The following is a 24,430-nucleotide window of genomic DNA, read 5'->3' on the forward strand; positions in this document are numbered from 1 at the left end:
CACCATGAACATCTATCTATTTATCTATCTATCTATCTATCTATCTATCTATCTATCTATCTATCTATCTATCTATCTATCTTATAAATCAGCTATCAGCTATTATAAATACACATTCATAAATATGAGTAGCCTACAAGTTGCCCAAAAGTAAGTTGTATGTGTCATACAAATTATCTCCGTAAAATGTAATTTATTGTTTTCTGAATGTTTAAATTGTCCTGTTAACAGAGAAATATATAAATAATTAATCAGAGAGTCTTAGGAACAGGAGAGGCCCAACATCTCCAGCATATATCGCAATGAATCATGGGAGCATCCAGGTTCAGTCATGGAGCTACTACTAGTGACTCATCTTCCCTGATATGCATAATCTCTGGTCATGTGAACGGATTGCTGGACCGCTGACACAGCGCGCAAACTCTCGCGAAATTAGCAACAGATTTGACCAAAATGCTAATGCAAAGCTATTTCCGGGTCAGGATGAGGCTGTGGAGGACAGGACGAAAGGCGGAGTGATTACTGGAGAGATTTTGCCGTTAAACTGATCAGCCCATCGATTGTTTTGCTTTCCTAACCACGGCGGTGCATGGCCGCAGTAACGTTAGCTAACCGCACCTAGCTATCTGACTGACAGCCCCCTCGCTTGGTCACATGAAGTTAATTTAACCCAGTGGAAGGATGGCGGAGCGGGACATGTCGCCGGGAGAGCTACCTCTGCATTCATCTCCAGAGGTTTCCGAAAGTTCTGCGAGAAAACATTCTTCAGATGAAAACGGACACGCTGATAGTCCAGATGACACTCTCTCCCCGACTTCGGTGATTTACTTCAAGGAGGCTTTAAACTCAAACTTGAGATTTGGGAAGGCTGGGTCGCTGTCACCCACTCCGCTTCGACAGTTTGACTTCAGGATTGAAAGAATCGACTCAAAGCGCAGAAGTAAGTGCTAACGAACTATTTAAAAGTACAGATATTTACCCAAACAGCTAGCTAGCTAGCTAACATCACCCTCCTTAATAATCTAGTAAGAATACCAACTGTAACGTTACCTGCAGTTAGCGTTGTTAACGTTAGCTAGCTAACTTTTGGCTGTCCATAAACAAACAAAGTTCCTACCTCCTTACACAATAACACATTTAGCTAGCTAATATTAGGAAGGCGATAAACGCTTTAAGTCAATAATCTAGCTAGGGGGCGTGTCAATTAGCAAACATATCTGATGTCAACAATGTGGGTAAACTTCAAATAGTTGTTTTGTGAGAATTCCTGTGTGTTGAACGTCCTGTGTGTCATGTGCTGTTTTGACAGAATCGGTTAATTGCTTGCAACGCCACTGCAGGTTGTTATGGTATACATGTAGGCTAGCTGGTGGATGGGTCATACTAGCTAGCTGTCCGTGATAAATGTTTGTAAAAGTGAAGTAAGCTAACCACATGTGTAAGGAGGTCAATAATGAGCCGTCAGCGTTACTACTGTCAATGATATTACAATATGAAACTAAAATATGTTCTGGGATTTGGGTCAAACGAGGGCTGTACTGCTTAGTTAACTGATCGACTATAACTAGTCACTTGGTTTTTGGTTGAGTAAGGTTTAGTTTTTTATTAGTCATTTAGTCAAATTTTGTCATTTAGGCAATTTTTTTTACATGAGGTAATTTTGGTGCTGATAAGATGAGTAAATTAATAATTGTGACGGTCACGAAAAAAAGTAATTTATCAAGCAAACATGCTTACCATTTGTTGGTGCTGGCTCCTCAAATGTGTGGGTTTTACTGCTTTTCTCTGTTTTATATAATTGTAAACTGAATATACTTTAAGTTTTTGGCTGTTGCTAAAGCAATCCATGCAGTTTGAATATGTCAACTTTGGCTCTGAGAATAGTAATATTAATAGTAATAGAACAGTAATTGAGAAAAAAACTAACCAGATTGATACTGAATTTTTGAGGGCAATACTACAACGATATTAGGGAGTTAAAAAAAAAATCTGGTAATGATATATGGACAAATAGGCATTTTGTTAAACCTATTAACAACAATTTTGACAAATTTGACTTAGATTTATTTTTTAAAGACTAATACAGTTTTACAGTACAACTTGTTAAGGCTCTCTGATCGACAAACGATGCAATGTTGACACTGTTTATAAATGACCTAAAACATATCTTGCAATTTCTTGTTACTCGTTGGCCAAAAGATACCAATATGTCTTCTCATATTGCCCAATAAACCTCTTATATGGGCCTTATCTTTATAAGTATTACATTTCAAGAAATCTTTTGTATTTTTCTGTGACAGAACAATACAGATGGAACATGTTGACCTACAGTAATTATTTTCTTAAATCAGCTAATCAATTAGTCGAAAAAAAAAAATCCTATAATTATCTCTTAGATAATGTAAGTCCTAATAAGACCTTTTATACTGCACTTTTACAAACCTTTATATAATAAGTGGTTTGCAATAAACCGGACACACATAACATGATTGAGCTTAAACATGAACTTTTCATGGTTCTTAAGGCTGCCCAGCACTCATAGATATTTCATTTTCTCAATCTGACTGTTTTAGCCAAGAGAAACAAACAGTGAATGCTTTGTTGGCTTGGTCATTTTGACCACAATTACAAATGTTGTATATTGTGGATATATTGTTTTGTTTTTAATCAAATTTCTTATGTGTATTTTTCTCATCATTTCATAGCACAGAACGTCATCACCTAAATATCATCTCCTCATCAAATATCAAGTGTGGCTTTTGATTTTGTAGAAATGTAGAAACTGTACCAATATATTTGTCTTTTTTTTTTTTTTTTTTCTGACTTTCTAAAAGGTGCATCACTTAGTTTTCCCACGTGGGAATTAAAATAACACAATGACTATTTACATCCAGGATCTTTAGCCTTATTACCCGCGTTGCTTACTGCGGTTGGTGTTCTGCTGTCCTACTGCAGCCAGCTCAATAATTGCCTTGTGAAATAACAGCCTCTGTTTCAGGTCAGGGGGACACTGTTGATGCTTGAGAGGCAGATGAGTCCTCTGCTGCATCATTAGCATTGGCTTGGTACTCTTGGGATCCCCCCCCCACACATCTTTTTTTTTTTTTTTTTACGCATGCACCATCTGCTCACGTGACGATGTGTTGCTGTACCCAGCACTAGTGTCAGCCATCTTGGTCGACACCCACCCAGTGCATTCACTGCGGCGCTCAGGCAATCCAATCCGAGTGAACCGGTGCAAAGCTGACCAGAGGAGGGCTGTGATTTTCAGCACGGTGCTCTCTTGCATTTTAACTCCCCAGTCTGCACAAAAGGGATAACAAGAGGTTCGAGAGGAGGGGGAGGTGGAGGAGGAGAAGGCAGGGCAGCCTTTCTCAAGACAGCAGCATATTCCACTCACTTGTGACAAGGAAGGGAAGGAGGATGCAAGCATAAAGCGGAGGAAAAGCAGCACCCTTTCAAACACCTGCTGAGAGCTGCTGTGGGCCTTCACACGTCTTTTGCCTTTTTATCCTCCTTTGTTTTGATGCTCTTTTCATCCTCTCTGATTTTCTCTCCTCTCTGACCTGTTATTTTTTTTGGGGGGGGGTGGGGGGCATTCACTGTTTGTTTGGAACAAAAGCTACTTTGCCTTTTTTCTTCCCTCGGTGGTGTTGGTTTTGCGTCGCATCAGCTGAGTCATCATGTCTGATCTGACGCCTCAGAGCGAAACCCCCACTCCCACCACCGACAAGATCACCCAGGCCGCCCGGGAGACTATTTATCTCTGCAACTTTCGCGTGTCTGTTGATGGCGAGTGGCTTTGCCTTCGCGAGCTCAACGACATCTCCCTCACGCCAGACCCAGAGCCGGCCCATGAAGGTAATGTGACAGATTAGCTCATCGTGCGAGGAGCTCTGTGGGGCACAGTGTTTTTTTCGGGGGGGGGGGGGTTTCTCTCGTTTGGGCGTGGTGATACACAAGGTCCCCCAGACGCAACACGTTCCATCTAGTGAACTGTGATAATGTGTCCTGTTTGAGCTGTGTCACGGTGGATTTCAGAGGAGACAGCAAGATGTCTGAGAGCTACACAGCAGGATGACGCACGCTGCTTGTAAATAAGCCAGGGCCGGCCAACAAAACCAGGAAGTGCCTCTTGTTTTTGTCGAGATAATTTATTATTGAGCAGTAAATCATATGGACAACAATGATAGATCATATTTGATGTCTCTTTTCCTTATCTTGCAAAATATAACACCGCAGAAACTGTTTTTTTTTTACTCTCACTGAGACTAAACAAGACAGGATGCGACTGAATCCAGATATTTAAATTTGGCAGTGAACTGTTAACTTGTTTTAAACAGATTCATGCTGCAGTATGTACTGTAGTTTTATGGTTTTAAATTGGATGGAAAACAGAAGATCTGCTGTACAGCAAGGCTTTCCTCTTTCTCATCTTTTGCCACGCCTTCTCTCAGCACAGAGCAGGCAGATTGGCAGGTCCATGTTTTATTATTATTATTTTTTTTTTTGAGAAAAGGAGGCAGTTCAGACTTTTCTCTGGCCAGTTGGCAAATTCAATGCTGCAGCACTCGAACCTGCAGCTCTACTGCAATGGCATTACAGAGGATAATATATAATATAATAACAGATTATGCCAGAAACATTTGTTCTGTCATGCTACTGGAAAATAAAAATGTCTGACTGCCAGTCCCTTATGTTGTGAGTTGGGTGACTGTGTTTAGTATCAGGGATGTTTGATGTTTAATTCTTTCACTTCATATCTGATAATCTCGAATTTCAATGGTCATTCCATTCGATCTGATATTTATTTATATATTTTGTTATTTCATTGTAATATTACCACATTGGAGTTTACCAGTTTAACTTAAACTGTGAGGCTTGATGCAAGTATTTCAACTTAAATCGAAGTAACATGTAACACTTACTTTACTCATGTTGGTTGTTGCTAATTTCCTTGTGTATCAGGGGAATTCTTGAATACTTCCTTGTAAGAAGCCGACAGTCGAGTTTTCTCTTTAGTCTGAATCAAATGTTAGGCTGTCATGTTGCAGTCTGTCTACAAAAAGCTAATTTAAAGAGAACACAATATAATATTCTTCACTAGCCAGCTGTCCTGTTTTATCCCAGTATTTATATACTTGGATATGGATATGTAAATTGCAATGAGGAAAAGCTTTTCTATTAAAATCCGAGCTATTAAAATGATGCAGAATCACACCATTTGAAGATTTGTATGTTCTGTAACTAAAGTCCATGCAAACCACAGAGCAAATATATGAATGTATTAATAATGTAAACAAATGCTGGAGGATAACTCTGTGGAACTCCTCTACTAAAAGCCTCTGTGTCTAGTTACAGTAGATCTATTGCATAAATAATGGATTAGGCACAGACATATAGCTCATACCAAGAATTAAGTGCTGACTTTATTAGGTTTTTACGAGTTGAACCCTTTTCTCTTTCAAAGCTATTCATTGTTTTAGGTTTGTATTAAACATGTATAAAATGTTTTGCTGTGTTAGGCCCTAAAGTCAGTTTTAAGAGTCAAACTTACAGAGGAAACACAGCTTTTCTTCTCTTCCAACTGTACAACAAAAGCTCATTGTTTATTTTAAAATGTCATCTTGTTTTGTATTTCCATAACAAAACTACGATTACTTTTACTTCCTGGAAACATTGGATTTTGTCCCCTGACAGCTCTTGACAAGCTCCTGAGTCATTCTTGCTCTTAGACTGTAGTCTGCGTCATTACTACAAGGACTCTAAGGACCGTCTCCTGTGTTTTTTCTTCTCTGTTAGATCCCAAGGATCCCATTGCAATCGAAAGGCTTAACTTGATGAACATGGCCAAACTCAGCATCAAGGGCCTGATCGAGTCTGCCCTCAACCTCGGGCGCACACTCGACTCTGACTATGCACCTCTCCAGCAGTTCTTTGTCGTGATGGAGCACTGTCTGAAACATGGGTTGAAAAGTATGTACAGCACACTTGTCCGCACACTTGACTACAGCACACAATGTCATCGGTTCAAAGGTGCACGATCAGGGGGGCGACCTCTGGCTCACCCAGTAGGGGCGTGCGCCCCATGTAGGCTGAGGCCTTTGCAGCGGCCCGGGTTCGAGTCCGACCTGCGGCCATTTGCTGCGTGTCGTCCCCCATCTCTCTCCCACCTTTCCTGTCTAATCACTGTCACTCTGAAATAAAGGGGGGAAAAGCCCCCAAAAATAATCTTTACAAGTCTGTAAAGTTTGAAAATGGAAATTTAAGATCTTGACTACTTTGCCAACTGTACAACAATGTTCATACAAGTCATTTCACGGTCCCGGAATACTTTAATACTATAAATCCACAATCTGTGTAGTTGTGAGTAATACTTGCAGTTGTTTACCCAGCCAGTAACACCATCCATCATATTCCATCCAACCAAAGAAACACACTTGTTACTGTTAAATTAGTTATTCTCAGTTAGTTTCCGTTGCTCATTACTATACCCAGTGTGATGACTCAGTGACCCAAATACATCAAATCACATCACTATCTCTCAATCCCCAGCCAAGAAGACCTTCCTGGGGCAGAACAAGTCATTCTGGGGGGCGTTGGAGCTGGTGGAGAAGTTGACACCTGAAGCGGGAGAGATCACTGCCAGTGTAAAAGACCTGCCTGGCCTCAAGTGAGTCTGTTATCTCGATTCTCTAAAGAAGGCAGACGTATTTCACCTAGTCGTAACTTAAAGGAACACGCCACCGTTTGTTTTATTTTTTTTTTTAAATATGGTGTTATTCACCGTCTCCCCTAGATTTAGATAGGTGGGCAAACGCATTTTTGTCTCAATGCATGCATTGTCTTAGTCCGGCAGCACCGCCACTAGTTTAGCTTAGCATAGTGAATGGAATCCTTTGTTGCCGGATAGCATGTCGTGAGTAAAAGTGAGCCAACAACAACAACAAAACCTAATTACTTCTTATGGCCTGCGTATTTACAACGAGTACAAAGAGCAATGCAGATTAAGACTAGGTGATTTCCTAGGCAGATATTGATTTGGGACTATATTGGGGCGAAGCACTGCTACTTGGGCGTGAATAACCCCTATTTAAAAAAAACGGTGGCGTGTTCCTTTTAAGATTTTATAGATGTTATCAATGCGCTTTTCAAAATTTGCAAACAAAACAATGCCATGAAAATATTTAATAGCATGGGAGTTACTCCTTTTGACTAAAGTTACCTGTGCCAGCCATTTGGTGCTCCTTTTGTAAATTTCCATTGTTTAGTGAAGATTGTAAGGAGCTGTTTTTAGTGTATTTATGTATCTAACTCTTGTGCGTTTGATTACAGAACTCCCCTAGGAAGAGGGCGTGCCTGGTTGCGACTGGCCTTGATGCAGAAGAAACTCTCCGACTACATGAAGACCATCATCAACAGAAAGGACCTGCTCAGGTGGGATTGTGTTAGGGGTGCGAGTCTTCACCGCTCTCACGATTCAAGTCGATTACGATTATCCTGTCAACGAATCAATTCGATATCACGATGCATTGCGATGCATCACCTCCTCAATATTATTATAAGTGTATATTGCTACACATGGTTTTCACTCCCCTTTTCATTGTATCTGCTCTTAAAAATAGACACTTCCTGAATGTAGCGGAGTCTGAACACAGCCGACAACAGACAAAAGGCTAAAACAACAAAAGCAGCGACCGGAAAATCCACAAGTAACATCAGTAGGCAATAATCGATTATGGTCTGTCACTGCATCGATGCAGAATCGTCCACGTCCGCATTGCGGTGCATCAATGCAATGATGAATTTCATCGCCCCTAGTTTGTCTCATGCTGCGTTGAGGCCCGTCGGCACCTCGAATAAAGGTATAGAAGTGAGGATAAGATCTTATGTGATCCATAAAATTGTTTTTCTTTATTTCAATCACCTTATGAAAGCAGTGCGAACATACCTTGCCCCACCTTGACCAAAATAATGGCACCTCAACCAGTGCTAAGACCATATTTAGAGCCCTTAAGACATGTTCCATGCACCGTTTACGGGAAAATTAAAGGGAAACTGAGTAAAAAACAAAAAGCATTGTAACACAGATCCTGACGTATGGCTCAAGCTCCAAAACTACTGGGTGCTACATTTCCCATAATGAAACTGAATAGTGTCTTTCATTAGACCCCTGTTCTTTTTTTTCCCAAGAAGTGATAGATGGATAGATGGATAGATGGATAGATAGATATTGTCCCATGAGGGAGATTTGTTATCACAGTCTGTTTCGTGCACATGGCATGAAAAATGCTTGAACAAAAGCAGTACCCTGGTCAGCGACAGTATTTCTAACTCTTGTCTCTTCTCTTTAGTGAATTCTATGAGCCGAATGCGCTGATGATGGAGGAGGAGGGAGCCGTCATCGCCGGTCTGCTTGTCGGACTAAATGTCATTGATGCCAACCTGTGTATGAAGGGAGAGGACCTGGACTCTCAGGTAACTCGGCTTTTACCTTCACTTCCACCACCACGCAGAGCTGCAGTAACACTTTTTTTCCTAGTGGTTGCAGAAAGGAAGGGTCAAATTTGTCTCTCAAATAGCTGGAACTATTGCATGATGTTTGTGTAAGCTGACATTCTTTAAAATAAATATCAGCAGGAGTTTAATCCCGTTCAAATTTGAGCTTTTCTCTTTTAGAATAAGAAACTAAAGTAATGCGGAGGGCATTGGATTTTCAGTTTGGAGCATTTACAGTCCAGTGCTTTACAGCTCTACAGTGCAGATCTAAAACAAGGAAACAGTCGTTTTTCCCCATCATCATTGTCCTTGTATTAATGCCATAGACAGCCGTTTCCAAACCATCTATTGGTTGTCAATTTGGGAATGAAGCCAGAGGAACTGGGAGGATTGGCAGGTTGCCAGTTTGTCATCAGTTTAGTAAACAAGCAGCCTATTACTCCAAGTACAAAGAAGTGAAACCTCTCCACTTACATACCTCTCTTTAATTAGAGGTTGCACTGACTGCTAAAATATTTAGATAACCTGAATGCATCTTAACCAGAACAAAACATTTTTGCATTAATAATACAAGTTGACGTGATGCATTCAAATGCAAAGTGCAAAGGCGAGGTCTTCCAGATGCAGCATGTATGTAGCCAGGCTATTTTCTTTATTGCTTTTTTCTTTACTTTCTTTATTTTAGTTTTTTCTTGACGTTAGCGCTGCAGTGTGGTTTCAGTTGTCATTGATCATCTGTTTCTTACTAAATGACTCCTGCAGGTCGGGGTGATTGATTTTTCAATGTACCTCAAAGATGGTGGACACAGTAGTAAGAGTGCAGAGGGGTGAGTGCTGCTTTCTCATCTTTAACCACACTGGTACTGATTTTTTTTATTTTGGTCTCTCACACTACTTAACAGCAGCCGCAATACAGTTAACAGCCTGTTGAAGGGTGGACTATGTATTTGTTTTTCTCCCTTTTCATTCATAGATTCACTTGTTTTGTTTAGATTTCTAAGACCTTATGTTGGCTTTGACTATGATCTTAGTAGGTGACATATATATATATATATATATATATATAAAAATAAAAATAAACGTTCTTTTCATTCGTTTGCTGTTACAGGCCATTTAAGACCATTGTATGAAAACTGACAGAGCTTCAGAAACATTAAAAAGTGACATGAAATGACTTTAACTACAGTGCTGAATATTTCTTCCACCACTGTCAAAATAGTTGCTGTCGTTGCAGCTTTATTAGCATGAGGATAAGTGATTTAAAAATGGTTTAATACAGAAAGTTATTTTAGATTTCATCCATGGTAACTCTTGTTGGATTACTGCACCGTCTTCTGCGTCCTTTAGTTTGAAACATGGACTTATTTTCAGAGTAAATCTAACACCCATATTTTGTCCCTTCCATGCCACTAAGTTTGGAAAATTCCACCTGGCTCAGTAAGATGCTAAAAAATAGAATAACTTTTCAAATCTGATTCTGATGCTGCATACTAAAACCTTTTCCTCATTAGGGAACGTGACAGAAAGTATGAGACATTCTTTTATTATTGTTTATCAATGATGAACAGTTGAAATGATTAAGTATTAATTCAAACCAAGATGGCTAACGGCTAACTAGATGTTTGTTTGTTTTCTCCGTTGTGTCATTCATCTTCCTCTCTCTCTCTGCTCCTTCAGTGACGGTCAGATCACAGCGATTCTCGATCAGAAGAACTATGTGGAGGAGCTCAACAGACATTTAAGGTTTGTCAGAGTGAGCGACTCTCTTCGCCTTCTTCAGCAACCTTCTTCTTTTTTTTCTTCTTTATTTATTGGACATGGGAATATTACAGTTCAAGAAGTGTACATAGATAATACATGAACTGAAGGTGTCTCCTCTCATTGCCCTTTTTTATGTCCCTTCTATATCTCACAAACATTTCAGAACTATTTGACAAGAACAAGGGATGTAAAGGTTATAGCATATTTACCACATAAGGATTTGTCAGATAACATATGAAAATAAAAAGGAAAAGGCAAAAGATAAGAAAACATGTTTAAAGACCTGGCAGTATTTTCTTCAATAATCATATAAAGGATATATATAGATTGGTTAGGCACACCTGTGTTTTATAAAATGCATTAGTGTGATGACCCTCCCAGTTGTTGTGTCTGTTGTATATATGAGGTCCATTCAGTCCATATTTTAACAAACTTGTCCATTTGTAACCGTTTTTTCATCAAATATATGTTATTGATTATCTCTGTCCATTCCTCTGTTGTGGGGTCAGGTAAGCAACCTTCTTCTTGTTGAGCTCCTGACTATTGTGATATTTTGATCTTTTTTTTTATTTTTATATTTATAGTGCATCAGTAAACAACCTCCAGGCCAAGGTGGACGCTCTGGAAAAGTCCAACACAAAGCTAACAGAAGAGGTGAGAGTTGTTCACAGCCGAAACTTCAACTCAGCTGCTGGTTTCTTTCGTTTACAGGAGTGTTTGCCTGACTTTTGTCCCCACAGCTCGCAGTGGCGAATAACCGTATCATCACTTTACAAGAAGATGTGGAGAGAGTAAAGGAGGAGAGCTCATATCAGCTGGAGTCCAGGAAGGTGAACACACATTATCAATTGAATTGAATTGTTTAGTTTTTCTCCTTAAAATTTAGATAAATCACACAGAATTTTTAATTCACAAATGTCATCCAGACACTGGGCATTCAAAAACGTTTGTGCAGTTCTGAACTGACAAAGTCTCGCCGATGAGAGACGAAACATTTTCAAGCTACTTTAAAGTGCTCATATTATGCTTTTGGCTTTTTCCCTTTCCTTTATTGTGTCATATATCTTTTTTGTGCATGTTATAGGTTTACAAAGTGAAAAAGCCACCCCACCCCAAAGGGACTTACCATCTCCAACAGAAAACACTGTTCACCAACTGCTCCAAACAGCTCTATTGTAGTCCAGCCTTTACTTAAGAGACGAACGTGCGTCACTTTGTAACACACGTTATAATGCTCGCCTAGCTGTTAGCATGGCACGCCCTCATACTCTGCTTCTGATTAGGTAGATGTCCTTACCTAGCTACTGAGCATGTGCAACTCCCAACAAAGATAGAACAGAAGTGCGATGCCTCACTTGGTAGCTAAAACAGAGAGCTCAACACACAGGGTGAAAAGAGGAGCTGCAGCAATGTGCAGTACAACAAAAATATGATGTTTTTTGAAAATTAAACCATGTAAACCTATTCTGGTACAACCTCTTAATACAATTATTAACCTGACAATTAGCATAATATGAGCACTTTAAGTAAGTCCAGTTGCCCTAGATTTTTAATCTTCCCTTGATTTTTTTATGATTTACGTATGCTCAAAAGCAAGTCATGGTTGGCTTTCAAGTTAAATATTTGTAAAATATACAGTATTTGTGACGAAAATATAATTTTTAGTCCTGTCATGTGTGTTTTACTGTTTTTCAGCCATCAAGAAGCGACTCAGCAGCAAACGGACAAGCACTGGGTGAAACACGCAAGCAGCTCAAAGAGGAAACTTTGCTGCGATTGGTGCGTTTCAGGCTCTTAATGCTCTTAGTCTCTTATGTTGTGAAATTCTCAGGAGATGTTATCACAATTCGTGTGCGCTTAAATTCTAAAGGTAGAATCCCAGGAAACAATGTTGGCCTTCGGTTGTGAAGAGTGTATCTGAAGTTGGAGCTGATCTCTGTGCAGGATGTGGAGAAGGAGTTGGAGGTGCAGATTGGAATGAAGCAGGAGATGGAGCTGTCCATGAAGATGCTGGAGAAAGACATCTGTGAGAAGCAGGACGCTCTGGTGGAGCTCCGACAGCAGCTGGAAGACCTCCGTGTCATCAACCAACAGCTTAGCCACAAGTCACAGGTAAGGCTGCATTTGGGATCCTTAGGGCCCTATTTTAACGACCTAAGCACACGGCGTGAAGCACACACTTTTGCTAGTTTGACGGTGGAAAAAAGGGTCCGTGCGTCGGGCGCATGGTTCAAAAGCGTTGTACTTAGTGTCTTCATTAATTCTTAACATGCAATAAGCCAATCAGAGTGTCATCTCCCATTCCCTTTTAAAAGCCAGGCGCGTTTGTACCTTGGCACATTGTTATTATGATGGCGGATTTGCACTGTAATATTTTTATTTGTAATCTTTTGCATGTTTGTGTGCTGCTGCGCTTCCCTGTGTGTGTGTGTGTGTTTGTGTGTGTGTAAAAAAACAAGCATAGTGTGCACACGCTGTGCACGAGCCTAGGCGCATTTGACTAATTTGCTGTTAAAATAAAAATGAATGTTTGAAAGTGAATTGACTTTAGACCAGGTTTTTGTTAGTCAATGGCGCGATCACTTCCTGCTGCACCAAGATAGCAATCCGCCAAGAATTCACCAGAACACAGCTCCCTGTAAGACCAGCATGCCCATGGGCGCAAAGATGGGCGCAGGTGCATTTGCTATTTAAACGACGCGGGCGCTGGACGGGAAATTGACAACTGCGTCGGTCTTAAACTAGCAAAGACACTTGCGTCGGGCTTTGCACCACGCTACACCGGGCGCAAGATAGGGCCTCGTGTGTGCATTTACACCACAGACTGAATCGCACCAAAAAAAGCGATCCGGCGATTTCCAGCAGGTGGTGCTGCGGGGGTGCCACATCAGTGCATACATCATGCAGGATTCTGACCAGTTTATGAGCAGCTGGTTTTCCTGCTTTACAGTGCATAACATCCCAAAAAGTCAGCATCTACTTTTTCTTGTTTGAAGTGTGAAATCTGTGGATTTTTGTGATTTTTTGTGATTTTTTTTTTTTTTTTTTTTTCTCTCTCTAATATTACGACTTTATTACAGAAATCTAGATTTGTTTTAACAATAGTGGCTACAAACTGTTGTATTTTATAATAGATCTAATCTAAGTCACAGATGTGTTTTAAATACCTTAAATCTCAAAAGCTAAGCATCTCAAGATGAAGTGAGGTTGCATTAGGGCTGGGACCATATGCTTTTGTCCCGATTCAATTCTTTAAAGGGGTGATAGAATGCAAAACCGATTTTACCCTGTCATAGTTGAATAACGACAGTTCGGTGGGTAAATAGGACATACATAGAAGCTCAAAGTCCCACTGACACCCCTTTACTATGAAAATTTCATATTTTGAAACTGCCGCTGAAAACGGGCGAATCCCAACAAAGCTGGAAGTTGACGTCAACCTCCCAAAAACCGGAACCTTTGTCAGCCCATGGGTGTATTAAGAGAACGGTCACGCCCAACATTTACATAGGCTACACAACTGACCTGAGATCAGGTAGTCTTCAGAATCTAGGTGCGGCATATCTCTGCTATTCCATTACAAAATTCACTTCTGAAACTTTTTATGCGGAAATCAACTATGTAAGGCTCAAATATGGGCCACTTTTACGAAAAATGGATGGCTAATTGCAAATTTTGTCCAACTGTGTGTCGGAATTCAGCTGCCGGTGCTGCCTGTGTTGTTGCTTCGCCACCGACCTGCCTTCCTTCACACCCCCGGCCTGCTCTGAGGTACTTGGAGCTCCGCTCACGACTGGCGCCCACAGCACTCCATACCCGCCAAGAAAGTCACCAGTTTTTGGATAATGGACTACTAAACGCTGGTGCTCTGACAGAGCTCCAGGGCTTGCAGCTCCCCTCTTCCTGCTAGCTAAATGCCGGTGTGTGTGAGTGAGAGCACGGTCAGCGAGCTTGTTACGCCAGCAATCTGTTACCACATGTTCCAGTTAATCTTTTAATGTGTGTAATTATAATGTGTTGAGTTATTTAAACAAACTATTGGGGAAATAAACGCCGCTTGTCCGCGAGTCTCATTGATAGAGCCTGCGGCTGGATGTAGCTCTATCAATGAGAGCTAGCTAGCCTCCTCTTAGAATTCCTCTGGAATTCACAAATATTCATTATCTTGAAATCGGACACCGTTGTTAGCTTTATAAAACCTTTAGGGAGATGTTGTATAAGTGGCGTGACGAAATTCAAACTGTAAATATACTCAAATTAAGGCGAAAAGGAAGCTAACTATCCGTGATTTGTAGCTAGGATTGAAGGGACAGTCACAGCTAACGAAACACCTAGTCTTCACAAATATTCATTAACTTGAAATCGGACACCGTTGTTAGCTTTATAAGACATATAGTTAGATGTTGTGTAAGTGGCGTGACGAAATTCAAACTGTAAATATAATCGAATTAAGGCGAAAAGGAAGCTAACTATCCGTGGTTTGTAGCTGCACATAGCTAGGATTGAAGGGACAGTCGCAGCTAACGAAACACTTTGTCTTCACAAATATTCATTAACTTGAAATCGGACACCGTTGTTAGCTTTATAAGACATATAGTTAGATGTTGTGTAAGTGGCGTGACGAAATTTAAACTGTAAATATAATCGAATTAAGGCGAAAAGGAAGCTAACTATCCGTGGTTTGTAGCTACACAGCTAGGATTGAAGGGACAGTCGCAGCTAACGAAACACTTTGTCTTCACAAATATTCATTAACTTGAAATCGGACACCGTTGTTAGCTTTATAAGACCTTTAATTAGATTTTGTATAAGTGGCGTGACATGTGTGTAACATGTGGTAACAGATTGCTGGTGTAACAAGCTCGCTGACGGCGCTCTCACTCTCACACAACGGGCCATTTAGCTAGCAGGAAGAGGGGAGTTGAAGGCCCTGGAGCTCTGTCAGGGCAGCGGTGTTTTTAGTCCCTGCTGTGGGCTGCAGCCGTGACCGAGCTCCAAGTACCTCATAGCAGGCCGGGGTCTGTGAAGGAAGGCAGGCCGGGCGAAGAGGCAGCACCGGCGGCTGAACTCCGACACACAGTCTTACCAAATTTGCAATTAGCCATCAATTTTCGTAAAACGGCCCATATTTGAGCTTTATATAGTTGATTTCTTGCTTAAAAAAGTATCAGAAGTGAATTTAATAACGAAATAGCCCGATAAACAATGTATAACTTTGCCGTGTCTGAAATATGAGAGTCTCCCATGTGTTTCTATGTAGTTTGCTCAAACCAATCAGCGCGTAGCTCATTCTGAATATTCATCAGCATACCATATTTGGAAGAAAAGCTCTTGTTCCAAATAGAGCCATATTCACAGGGTAGTTAAGGGCCTAATAAAATATCATTCGGGCAATTTTCAGCCCAACCAATGTTACATACCCCATTAGGAGACCTTAAGGAACAGTGTAAAATACCCTATATAATCATTCTATCACCCCTTTAACAATACATGGGTGCCGATTCAATTTGTATTGTGTTTCAAAAGTATTGAGTATTGCAGTTTTCTTTTCCTTCTTTAACACAATAAAACAATACACTACAGATAATTAAATATACCATATTTATAAAAACTAATTGTTTACTAATTTTATTTGTAAAGAAGTACAGAACATTATCTGCATTTTCTGCTTTCGGTCTGTTTTGCTGGAAACGGATATGATGTAGTTGCCATCATTGCTACCGTATAAAAAGAAAATATTAAGGTGAATTATTGGTAATAATATTAAAAAAGATAAAGATAAAAGAATACATTTTAAAAATTGTCGCAAAAAAAACATTATACACACGATTTTCGATATTGTTTTCCCACCCGTAGCTTGCATGGTGAGCTCCAACGGATAAAAATAACTCTGTTAACTAATCTAAAGAGACTTTTCAGTAATGGCTGTTCCATTTGTACATTTGAGTGTGAGGGGCCGCTGGTTCTGGAAGTGATTTTCCACCTTCTGTTTTACTGTGCCACTCCATGACTACTACAATACCCACGAGCCTCGGCTGCCATTTGCTTTGGAGAAAAAGCCAGCCAGAGGCGCCATTGTTACTGAATTCATCCAATATTGACCCCGAAACCAAATTGACATTTATTTAATCTGTAGATTGTTTTCAGTTTCCTAAACACCGTAATCGTGTGTGTATATGTGTGTGTGTGTGTGTGTGTGTGTGTGTGTATATATATATATATATATATATATATATATATATATATATATATATATATATATATATATATATGGTGAAGCTGAAGAGTGACAGGAAATGGGAGAGAGAGAGAGAGATAGGGACTGACACACAGCAAAGGGATTGAAACCTGGGCCGCTGCCAAGGACTGAGCCTGCATGGGGGCGCACACTTTACCGGGTGAGCTAGAGCTCGCCCTGAAAAACCAGATATACCCCAACACACTTTTTTTTTTTAATCTTTTGCACTGATGATTTTCCCGGAAGAGTTTTATTCAAGCCGTTAAAGTGCTCTGTCAGTCATCTCACATTGTCTACAGGGAAATATAATATCCTAGTATAATAATACGTTTGTGTAATAACTTCCAGAACCAGCAGCGCCCACTTCACAGCAAACTGAATTCAAACTCAATAAAAGTGCATTTGCAGACACATCATTGAAATAAAAAAAGAAGCGCCAAGACAAGACAAACAACGTGTACCCAGTCATTGATTCCAGTCGTCTAACACGGCTCATCCTCTTCAGAGTGCAGACGCCGGCTCTAAACAGAAGAGTGAAGCCATCGCTCGCCTGGAGGAGAAAATCAACCAGATGACGGGGACCGTGAAACAGATGGAGACCAGGTGAGGACAGCCACGATTGGTATTCTCAATAGTTATTATTACAGTAGATAGTTTTTTTTTTTTTTTTTTCCTCACTGAATCACTTGCCTACAAAAAACATCTTATTGTCCTGTTTTGTCATTTTTCTCCCTTCCACTTTCATTGTTTTTCATTACCATTTACTTGTTTTTAATCCTTCAATCAGTGAGAAGCATGTGGTGAAGCAGGCCAGAAACCTGAACTCAGCAGCAGGGAAGCTGCTGCAGCTGCAGCAGTAGTAGCGCCCCGCTTTCATAACCGAATACAAACATACAACCCTGCCTAATATAGAAGTAACCAAACTAGGATGTTATCTTTTCTGTACGATGCTCCTTTGTTGTTGAAAATAAAAACCCATTTGACCACAACCTCCTGCAGTGGCTCTCCAGCATCAGCTTTGAGTAGTGTGGACTGAATGGATCCTTTTAGCAGCCCTTAATCCTTGTGTTCTCTGACAGACATCAGATTTATACTTTCATTTGGAAGGCATTCCTTAGAAAAATACCGCATTAATGCTTTTTTGGCAAAGGTAAGACGAGTAGATGGCATGGCGTCTGAAAGTCCACTGTGAACACTGTTTTAAGATTTGAGGGACTTACGATTTAATGTGCTGACGAACACGTCCTGGGTATTTGGGATGTGGTGGACTTGCTGTAATGTTATTCCAAAGAATAAGACCACTACCAGAGAGTGAACTGATGTTTAGGGGCTGATATCCAGTGTTGTCATTTGGTGATCCACGTTCAAGTGTAGAAGGCCAGGACAGGAGCAAGAGAAAGTAAGAAGAAAAGGGCAAAAATTAATTTATACATTTTGAACTGTATGTAAACATAACATTGGTGTAAACTGTAGTAATCATTAGGCTAATAAAACAATAAACAAACAGCCTGCTTCATCTTTTTTGGCTAAAGTTTCCCTGTTGTCCTCGTTGGGTTTTCAGTCCCCAGTCAGCTCTTCATCGTTTGTGTTTTTTTTGTTTGTTTTTGTAACGTTTTAAGTTTCTTTTCGTCCAATTTCATTTTACCATAAGTTTATGTAACACCCCCTCCCCTAACCAGATGCAAACAGGCTGAGAGAGAGAGGGATTTGGCTTTGGAGGCCAACCGGCTCTTCAAACAGGAGTTTGGGGACAAAATCGAGAGTCTGCAGGTGGAGGTAGAGCAGCTGAGGAAACACAGGTAATGTCTGAGGGAATGGTAATGGGAAGGTACTCTTTATAAGTGATGGTATTGTTTGTTTATGGTAATTATAATTCCTGCTGCATGTGGCGTACATTTTAGTTTTTCAGTATTTATTATTTGTCCTTGGGATATTTATCTTGAGAAGACATCAGATCATTTGAATTCTGCATGTTTTTTTTTCTTGAAAAAAAAACGTATGCTCACTGCATTGTGTTTGTCTTGTTTTAGGTCTAATCTGGAGCTGGAGCTGAGAAAAGAGCGAGAGCGAAGGAGTGAGCATCATCTCGATGCTGCGTCCGCGCACTCCGGTACTCTTCGGAAGGAGAGGAGACTCCCACAGAACGTACCAAAAGTAAACCTGTGGTCATGATGATTGTACAAAATTAAAGATGAAGTTAAAGCCTTGATACATACGTGTGTGTGTGTGTGTGTGTGTGTGTGTGTGTGTGTGTGTGTGTGTGTGTGTGTGTGTGTGTGTGTGTGTGTGTGTGTGTGTGTGTGTGTGTGTGACCAACAGCGTCCCCCAGAATCCCCATCAGTCAAAAGGGAGACTGACCAGTTACACACAGCAGCGGAGGACCAAACAAATCTGAGCTCCAGCTTGTAAGTAGTTTTAACAACAACAGCTTTTAGAAAAAATATAATCATTTGAGGAAATGTTATTTATTCATTTATCTCCTCCTCCTCCTCCTCCTCCTTTTAAAGGTCCTCACGGTCACACCATGAGGACGAACAGGTGAGCTCTAAGATGCACTAAAGAAAATGTGTCATTATCTTAACATAGATCGGTTTATGATTGGGGTTTTATTCCAGTAAAAGAAATAAAAAGGAAATTATGTAAGAACAAAAACTTTCAATCCAAGTATTTATTATACAAGCATTAAAAAACATGATCTTTTCACTTCTATCATTGTCATTAAAGGTGCAGTAGGTAAGACTTATAAAACTTATTGCGTGTCAATCACTGCTCAGGCACATGCATTTCATAGCATCCTCACCCTTCACCACGCACGAGCTGCAGATAGGTTTCCTCCCACCTATCGTGCACAGCTCTCCCTTGTGGGGGGAGGGGCTTAGGAGTTTTGGGCTTTAGCGGAAAGGGCGGGTAGGAATGAGAAGTTGTCGATGTTCAAATTTTTTGGCTAAGTCCTGGATCTTCACAATCCTACCTACAGCACCTTTAATGCAGTTAGGTTTGTATTATAAAGATGAAAACAAGAACTGAAGTAACAGCTGAAACTAGCTAGCGTCCACTAGCATTGTAGTACTAGTGTTAAATATTGGATATTACAAAAATCCCATAATATAATTAACGCCATATTATTGATTGATATTCTGCAGGACGAGTCCTCCATGGAGATCAGTCAGCCTTCCATCTGTACAATGTGTGAGCAGGACGACTCCCTCCTGAAGACAAAGGTATGAGGATGGAAGATAATTCTAAACTTCTTGTCTAAAAAATGTACAATATTTGTTTATAAAAGCTTCTAGCGGCCCAGTCTGTGCATGTTTTTAAAGTTCTGACAACCACTGATCAAATGAAATGTTTAAAATGGGATTTTTAGATAAATTCTATGTTTTCTAAGTGAGGTTTGGTTACGTTGCACTCCTCCACGATGGACTGTTAAATCATTTTTCATTAGTCACTCCACCAATTTGGTCCAAACTGGATCGTCTCAACAACTGTTGGATGGATTGCCATGCAATTTAGTGCAGACATTCTTGTCGTCTTCAGGATGAAATCTTCATTTCATCTTTGGTGATCCCCTCCCCTCCCCCTTTCATCTAGTGCCATCGTCGGGGTCAAAATTTTATCGTAGTTAAAAATGTTCACTTTGTCAAAATGAAAGGAAATGTCATATTGTGTATTGGACCTTTTCAGTTCAGGGGAAACCAAAGTGCTGGAAGAGTTATTGAAATGTTCGTTGCTGAATTGGTTGAAGTGACTTACAGTAGGCAAACTTAGGTCATGATTTCACTGAAAGGCTTAATGGAGACACATTTTGCTCGAGAAAGTCATTAGACTGCGAGGTAAAGACTCAGCCGGCGTCTTTGGATTTAAGCAACCTTTAATTTTCTGTGTTATAATCCTTTTTTTTTCTGTCTCTAGAAACAGTGTAAGAACTGCAACGGCATCTTCTGCGAGAGCTGTGTGTCCAACGAGCTGCCGTTACCTTCCTCCATTCTCCCAGAGACTGTGTGTACCGCCTGCTTCTCTCGGTTACTCCAACAATACGCTTCGACGCCAACATGAAACGACTCTGCATTTTACTACAAGACATGACGATCGGACACCTGGAAACCAGAGGCATTCATTTGTAAAACTGGCACTGCAAAAATGCACTTTTTGACTTTGTGACTCGAGACATAATGAAAGGTCGGACGGAGTCAGATTCAGATCAGGTTAAGTTGGCAATGTCCAAACATGTGCCACTAAGAGCTGATTGAATTCAGGTTTTCATTTTTCAAATTCTGGTTTGGCCATAATTCTTCCTTTCTGGCTGAAAGTGTGTGTTGAGCTACTGTGGTATTTCTGAAGACCTGCACTCAAAAAGCTGTAAAATGGAACCTGGATGGAGATTACTGATTTGAAAAAGACAACCTTAATCATCTCATGCATTAAAAAAAAAAAAAAACTGACTTTCCACAATGTCCACTAAGTGGATTATTGATTAAAAGGCCACCTAACGATATATATTTTATATAATTTAGTTTTAAAAGTTGGGGAAAAGGAAAGAAGGAAAAACTGGACTTGTTGCTCCATTACAACACAGCTGTTAATCCTATACAGAGCAGTATGTGATGTATCATTTTACTTAGATGAAGCATGAATTTTATGATTCAGGCTGATGCTGACAAAATCAAATATCCCAAACACTTTTGACCAAATACTATATTATACTATATTACGTGTCAATATTTTGGGAAAGACCGTGTGCTCTCAAAAGCTTTTTATACACGTATCATACATTAGTAATAAACTCAGTCTAATGAGTTTAAAAAAAGAAAAAAAAATGTTACAACTAATGCAAAATGTTAAGACCAGAAAAATTGAAATATTTAAGTTCTATGACAATGTTATGATGACCAGAATCCTAGACTGCTAGACTACATCTAGTCTCTTATCATGATGTCAATATTTGATGGACATATCATCCAGCTTTGGTGTTGAGACTGTAGAAGAGAGTTGATTTTGCTGTTCGACATTTTGGGCAGCGCGCTTATTCTGTCTTGCGGAAAGTTAGATGAGACGATTGATACCACTCTCAAGTACGTCCGTTTAGTGTTCAAGCTACAGACCGCAACTGTTTAGCTTAGCTTAGCTTAGCACAAAGACTGGAAACGAGAGGAACTTATTTGCTCGTTAACATTTTATATCTTGTTTAATCTGTACAAAAACAGACAAAGTGTACTATTTCTTGGGTTAATTAGCTTTAGAGGTACTGCTAGGTCGATTGTTTTACCTTTCGACTAAGCCAGATAGTCTTTATGCTAAGCTAAGCTAACTGGCTGCAGCTTCACATTTATCGTACAGATGTATAGAGTGGTATCGCTCTCAGCAACAAAAACAAAGCAAATAAGTGTATGTCCCAAAATGTCAGATTATTCCTCAAGTTTACAAAGCTGAATATTCTATATGAAATAATTCTTTACTGTTGCTGTTGTGTTCTATAGAAGTTAGAAGTGGCAGTAACAAAATGGCTAAAAAAAATCATCTCCTGTTGACAAGGAATATTTTGTCAAATCAGAGTCTGTTTGATCTCAAACAGTGCAGCTGTTAAAATCACAAAACCCAGCTTTTATAGATATTTAGATTCTAGTCTTTTCAATGGATAATCAAACTTTTTTCTGAACGTCTTAAAATATTTCTGCACTTTTAGAATGCATGGCTCTCTGCCTGACTGGTTTGAAGTGGGCATATCAGCTGTTTTTACGTTTCATTGATTTATATGAAGAATAATTAGAAGCTCGGTAAAACCAGTTTAGCCGTTCTTGTTGAAACTAACTAACACGTGAGATGGAAATGCTTCTTAGATCAACAATAAACTTTTATTAATTTTACCGTTGTAATGACTCTAACTCAGTCCTTTGTTATTCCTGTTTCCTTCTGTGTCATTAATTATCCAATACGGCATCATGACTTTGCGTAAACATACACGCCACTTTCCTAAAGCCAAATGGCGTGTTATCTGTATGCATTTTGAGCTATCCACATGTATGTCTACGCTGTATTGTATTATTTGAACCGGTGTTTCACCTTTGTGCAGCATAAAGAGCGCAGTCCTTAAAAATTCAATCTTACAACATCTTTGTTTACATATCAATATTCCTATACATAAACTAAGTACAAAAATATGGTTACAGTCTTAGGGCCCTTAGATGATCCTTTACTTGTCATTTAAAACTTGATTTATTATGTGCTTTGGCAATCTCTGCTGGAAGTGAGTTCCAAGCAACCATCCCTCGATACAATACTGTACGTTGCATTGATTGTGTTCGGGCTCTAGGAACTTTAAAAAGACCTCTAGTGGCATGTCTAGTGGAGTATTTATGAGTGTTAGAGCTAAATGTAAGTTGATTATACAAACAATTTGGAATTTTTTCTTCATTCATGTTTCTAACAAAAGCCAGGAGTGATGCTGAAAGTCTCTCGGCAACTTTCAACCAGGAGAGTTTGACATGCGTGTTGTTTACATTAGACCTGAGTGGACGTTGAAGGGCAAGACGCGCTGCTCTGTTCGGAACCAGCTGCAGTTTACCTAGATCTTTCTTTGCAGCACTTGACCATATCATTGGGCAATAGTCAAGATGTGATAAAACTAGAGCGCAGGACTTGTTTGGTCAGGTGTGGTGTTAAAAAAGCCGAGCATCTTTTTATAACAGATATATTCCTTCCCATCTTTGCAACAAGATAACGTATGTCTTGTCCACAACAGATTACAATCTAAGAAGACCAAGCTTTGTTTCAAATACAATGCTTTTAGTCTTTGACATGTTTAGGAATAGTCTATTGTTAGTAACCCATTCTAGTGCTATCTGCAACTCTTTCTTTCCACACTCTAAATGTTTTGTGTCATAAAAGCTTCCATTAAAGAAAACTTTGTGTTCTGTAGGATACATCATTTTATATCCATGATAAAGCAGATGCAGCAAAATCATAACATACAAGTTTTTCCAATAATAATTTGTGATCAAAGGCAACAGTACTGCTCCCACAATATTCCTCTGATCAATTTCCTTTAACCAATCATCCGTCATTTGTGTAAGTGCAGTGCATGTTGAGTGACCTGATTGTTAACAGAGAAGTAGCACTGTATCTGGTCAAATACAATTTGTTCCAATAGTTTGCTAGGAACAGGCAACAAACTAATAGGTCGGCTGTTAGTGCCGGTGAAGGCAGCCCGAGCTTGCTTGGGTAAAGGAATAACTTTAGTTTCTCTCCAAATTTGAGGAAAAACATTACTTTTTAGGAGTAGGTGGTAAAGGATATTATTTTATTGAAGCTGTGAGTGTGGACTGGCAGTGGGGGTGCTGGGTCCGAAGATGGCTGGACTGGCAGTGGGGGTGCTGGGTTTGAAGATGGCTGGACTGGCAGAGGAGGGTGCTGTGTCCGAAGATGGCTGGACTGGCAGTGGGGGTGCTGGGTCCGAAGATGGCTGGACTGGCAGTGGGGGTGCTGGGCTGTGTTCCTCAGTGCGGTGATTGGCAGCAGAGGACTCTGAAGGGGGGTTATTCTGAGAACAGAGATCTTCCAGTTAGTAGCGTCAGGGAGCGGAGCAGACAGGGAAGTACAACAACAAGGAACTAGACTAGAGACAAATCTCAGAGGCTGGTGAAAAAGCATACTCAGTGGTCAGGAACAATCCAGCAGGGAGAGGAAAGTCAGACTGGCATCTGAAGGCAGATGATGGAGCAGGATGAGTAGCAGGGGAGCTGACTGGAACAGAGGCTCCTGTAGCGCCTCCTGGAGGACACTCACCTTAGCAGACGCTGAAAAACTGGTTCCGCCACGATTGAATATAATCCTTACCCACCAGTGCATCCCCCCCCCCCATCTGAAAGAACTACTCACCCCTCTAACTAACCCTCGATCCCTCCGTTCAACAAACTCAAACCGCCTCCTCCCCCC

The 24,430-nt window shown here is 40.2% G+C and overlaps 1 protein-coding gene across 4 annotated transcripts; it reads left to right on the forward strand.

Moving 5' to 3' along the window:
• Positions 1 to 371: 371 nt before the first annotated feature.
• Positions 372 to 22,367, forward strand: rufy3 (RUN and FYVE domain containing 3). Of its 4 annotated transcripts, none has more exons than XM_039803565.1 (18): positions 372 to 940; positions 5,803 to 5,976; positions 6,556 to 6,673; positions 7,336 to 7,437; positions 8,355 to 8,478; positions 9,262 to 9,326; positions 10,177 to 10,242; positions 10,845 to 10,914; positions 11,001 to 11,090; positions 11,956 to 12,039; positions 12,205 to 12,372; positions 17,004 to 17,101; positions 18,178 to 18,297; positions 18,529 to 18,652; positions 18,818 to 18,903; positions 19,006 to 19,036; positions 19,642 to 19,719; positions 20,411 to 22,367. In XM_039803565.1, the coding sequence occupies exons 1-18, from the start codon at positions 682 to 684 to the stop codon at positions 20,552 to 20,554; spliced, it is 2,001 nt and encodes a 666-aa protein (XP_039659499.1). In that variant the 5' UTR covers positions 372 to 681; the 3' UTR covers positions 20,555 to 22,367. The 4 variants fall into 4 exon arrangements, with proteins under 4 accessions (XP_039659499.1, XP_039659502.1, XP_039659500.1 ...); XM_039803566.1 differs by lacking the exon at positions 372 to 940 and adding an exon at positions 3,151 to 3,861; XM_039803568.1 differs by lacking the exons at positions 18,178 to 18,297; positions 18,529 to 18,652; positions 18,818 to 18,903; ... (1 more) ...; positions 19,642 to 19,719; positions 20,411 to 22,367 and adding an exon at positions 17,286 to 18,004 and having other exon boundaries at positions 375 to 940.
• The last annotated feature ends 2,063 nt before the right edge of the window (positions 22,368 to 24,430 follow it).

This window comes from Perca fluviatilis, chromosome 6, assembly GCF_010015445.1.
Source record: "Perca fluviatilis chromosome 6, GENO_Pfluv_1.0, whole genome shotgun sequence".
Classification (NCBI taxonomy): Eukaryota; Metazoa; Chordata; class Actinopteri; order Perciformes; family Percidae; genus Perca; species Perca fluviatilis.

Coding starts and splice junctions, on each gene's coding strand:
- rufy3 (XM_039803565.1), top strand. CDS start 682: ATGGCGGAGCGGGACATGTCGCCGGGAGAGCTACCTCTGCATTCATCT. Junction 941..5,802: donor AATCGACTCAAAGCGCAGAA/GTAAGTGCTAAC, acceptor CTTCTCTGTTAG/ATCCCAAGGATCCCATTGCA. Junction 18,298..18,528: donor GAGCAGCTGAGGAAACACAG/GTAATGTCTGAG, acceptor GTCTTGTTTTAG/GTCTAATCTGGAGCTGGAGC.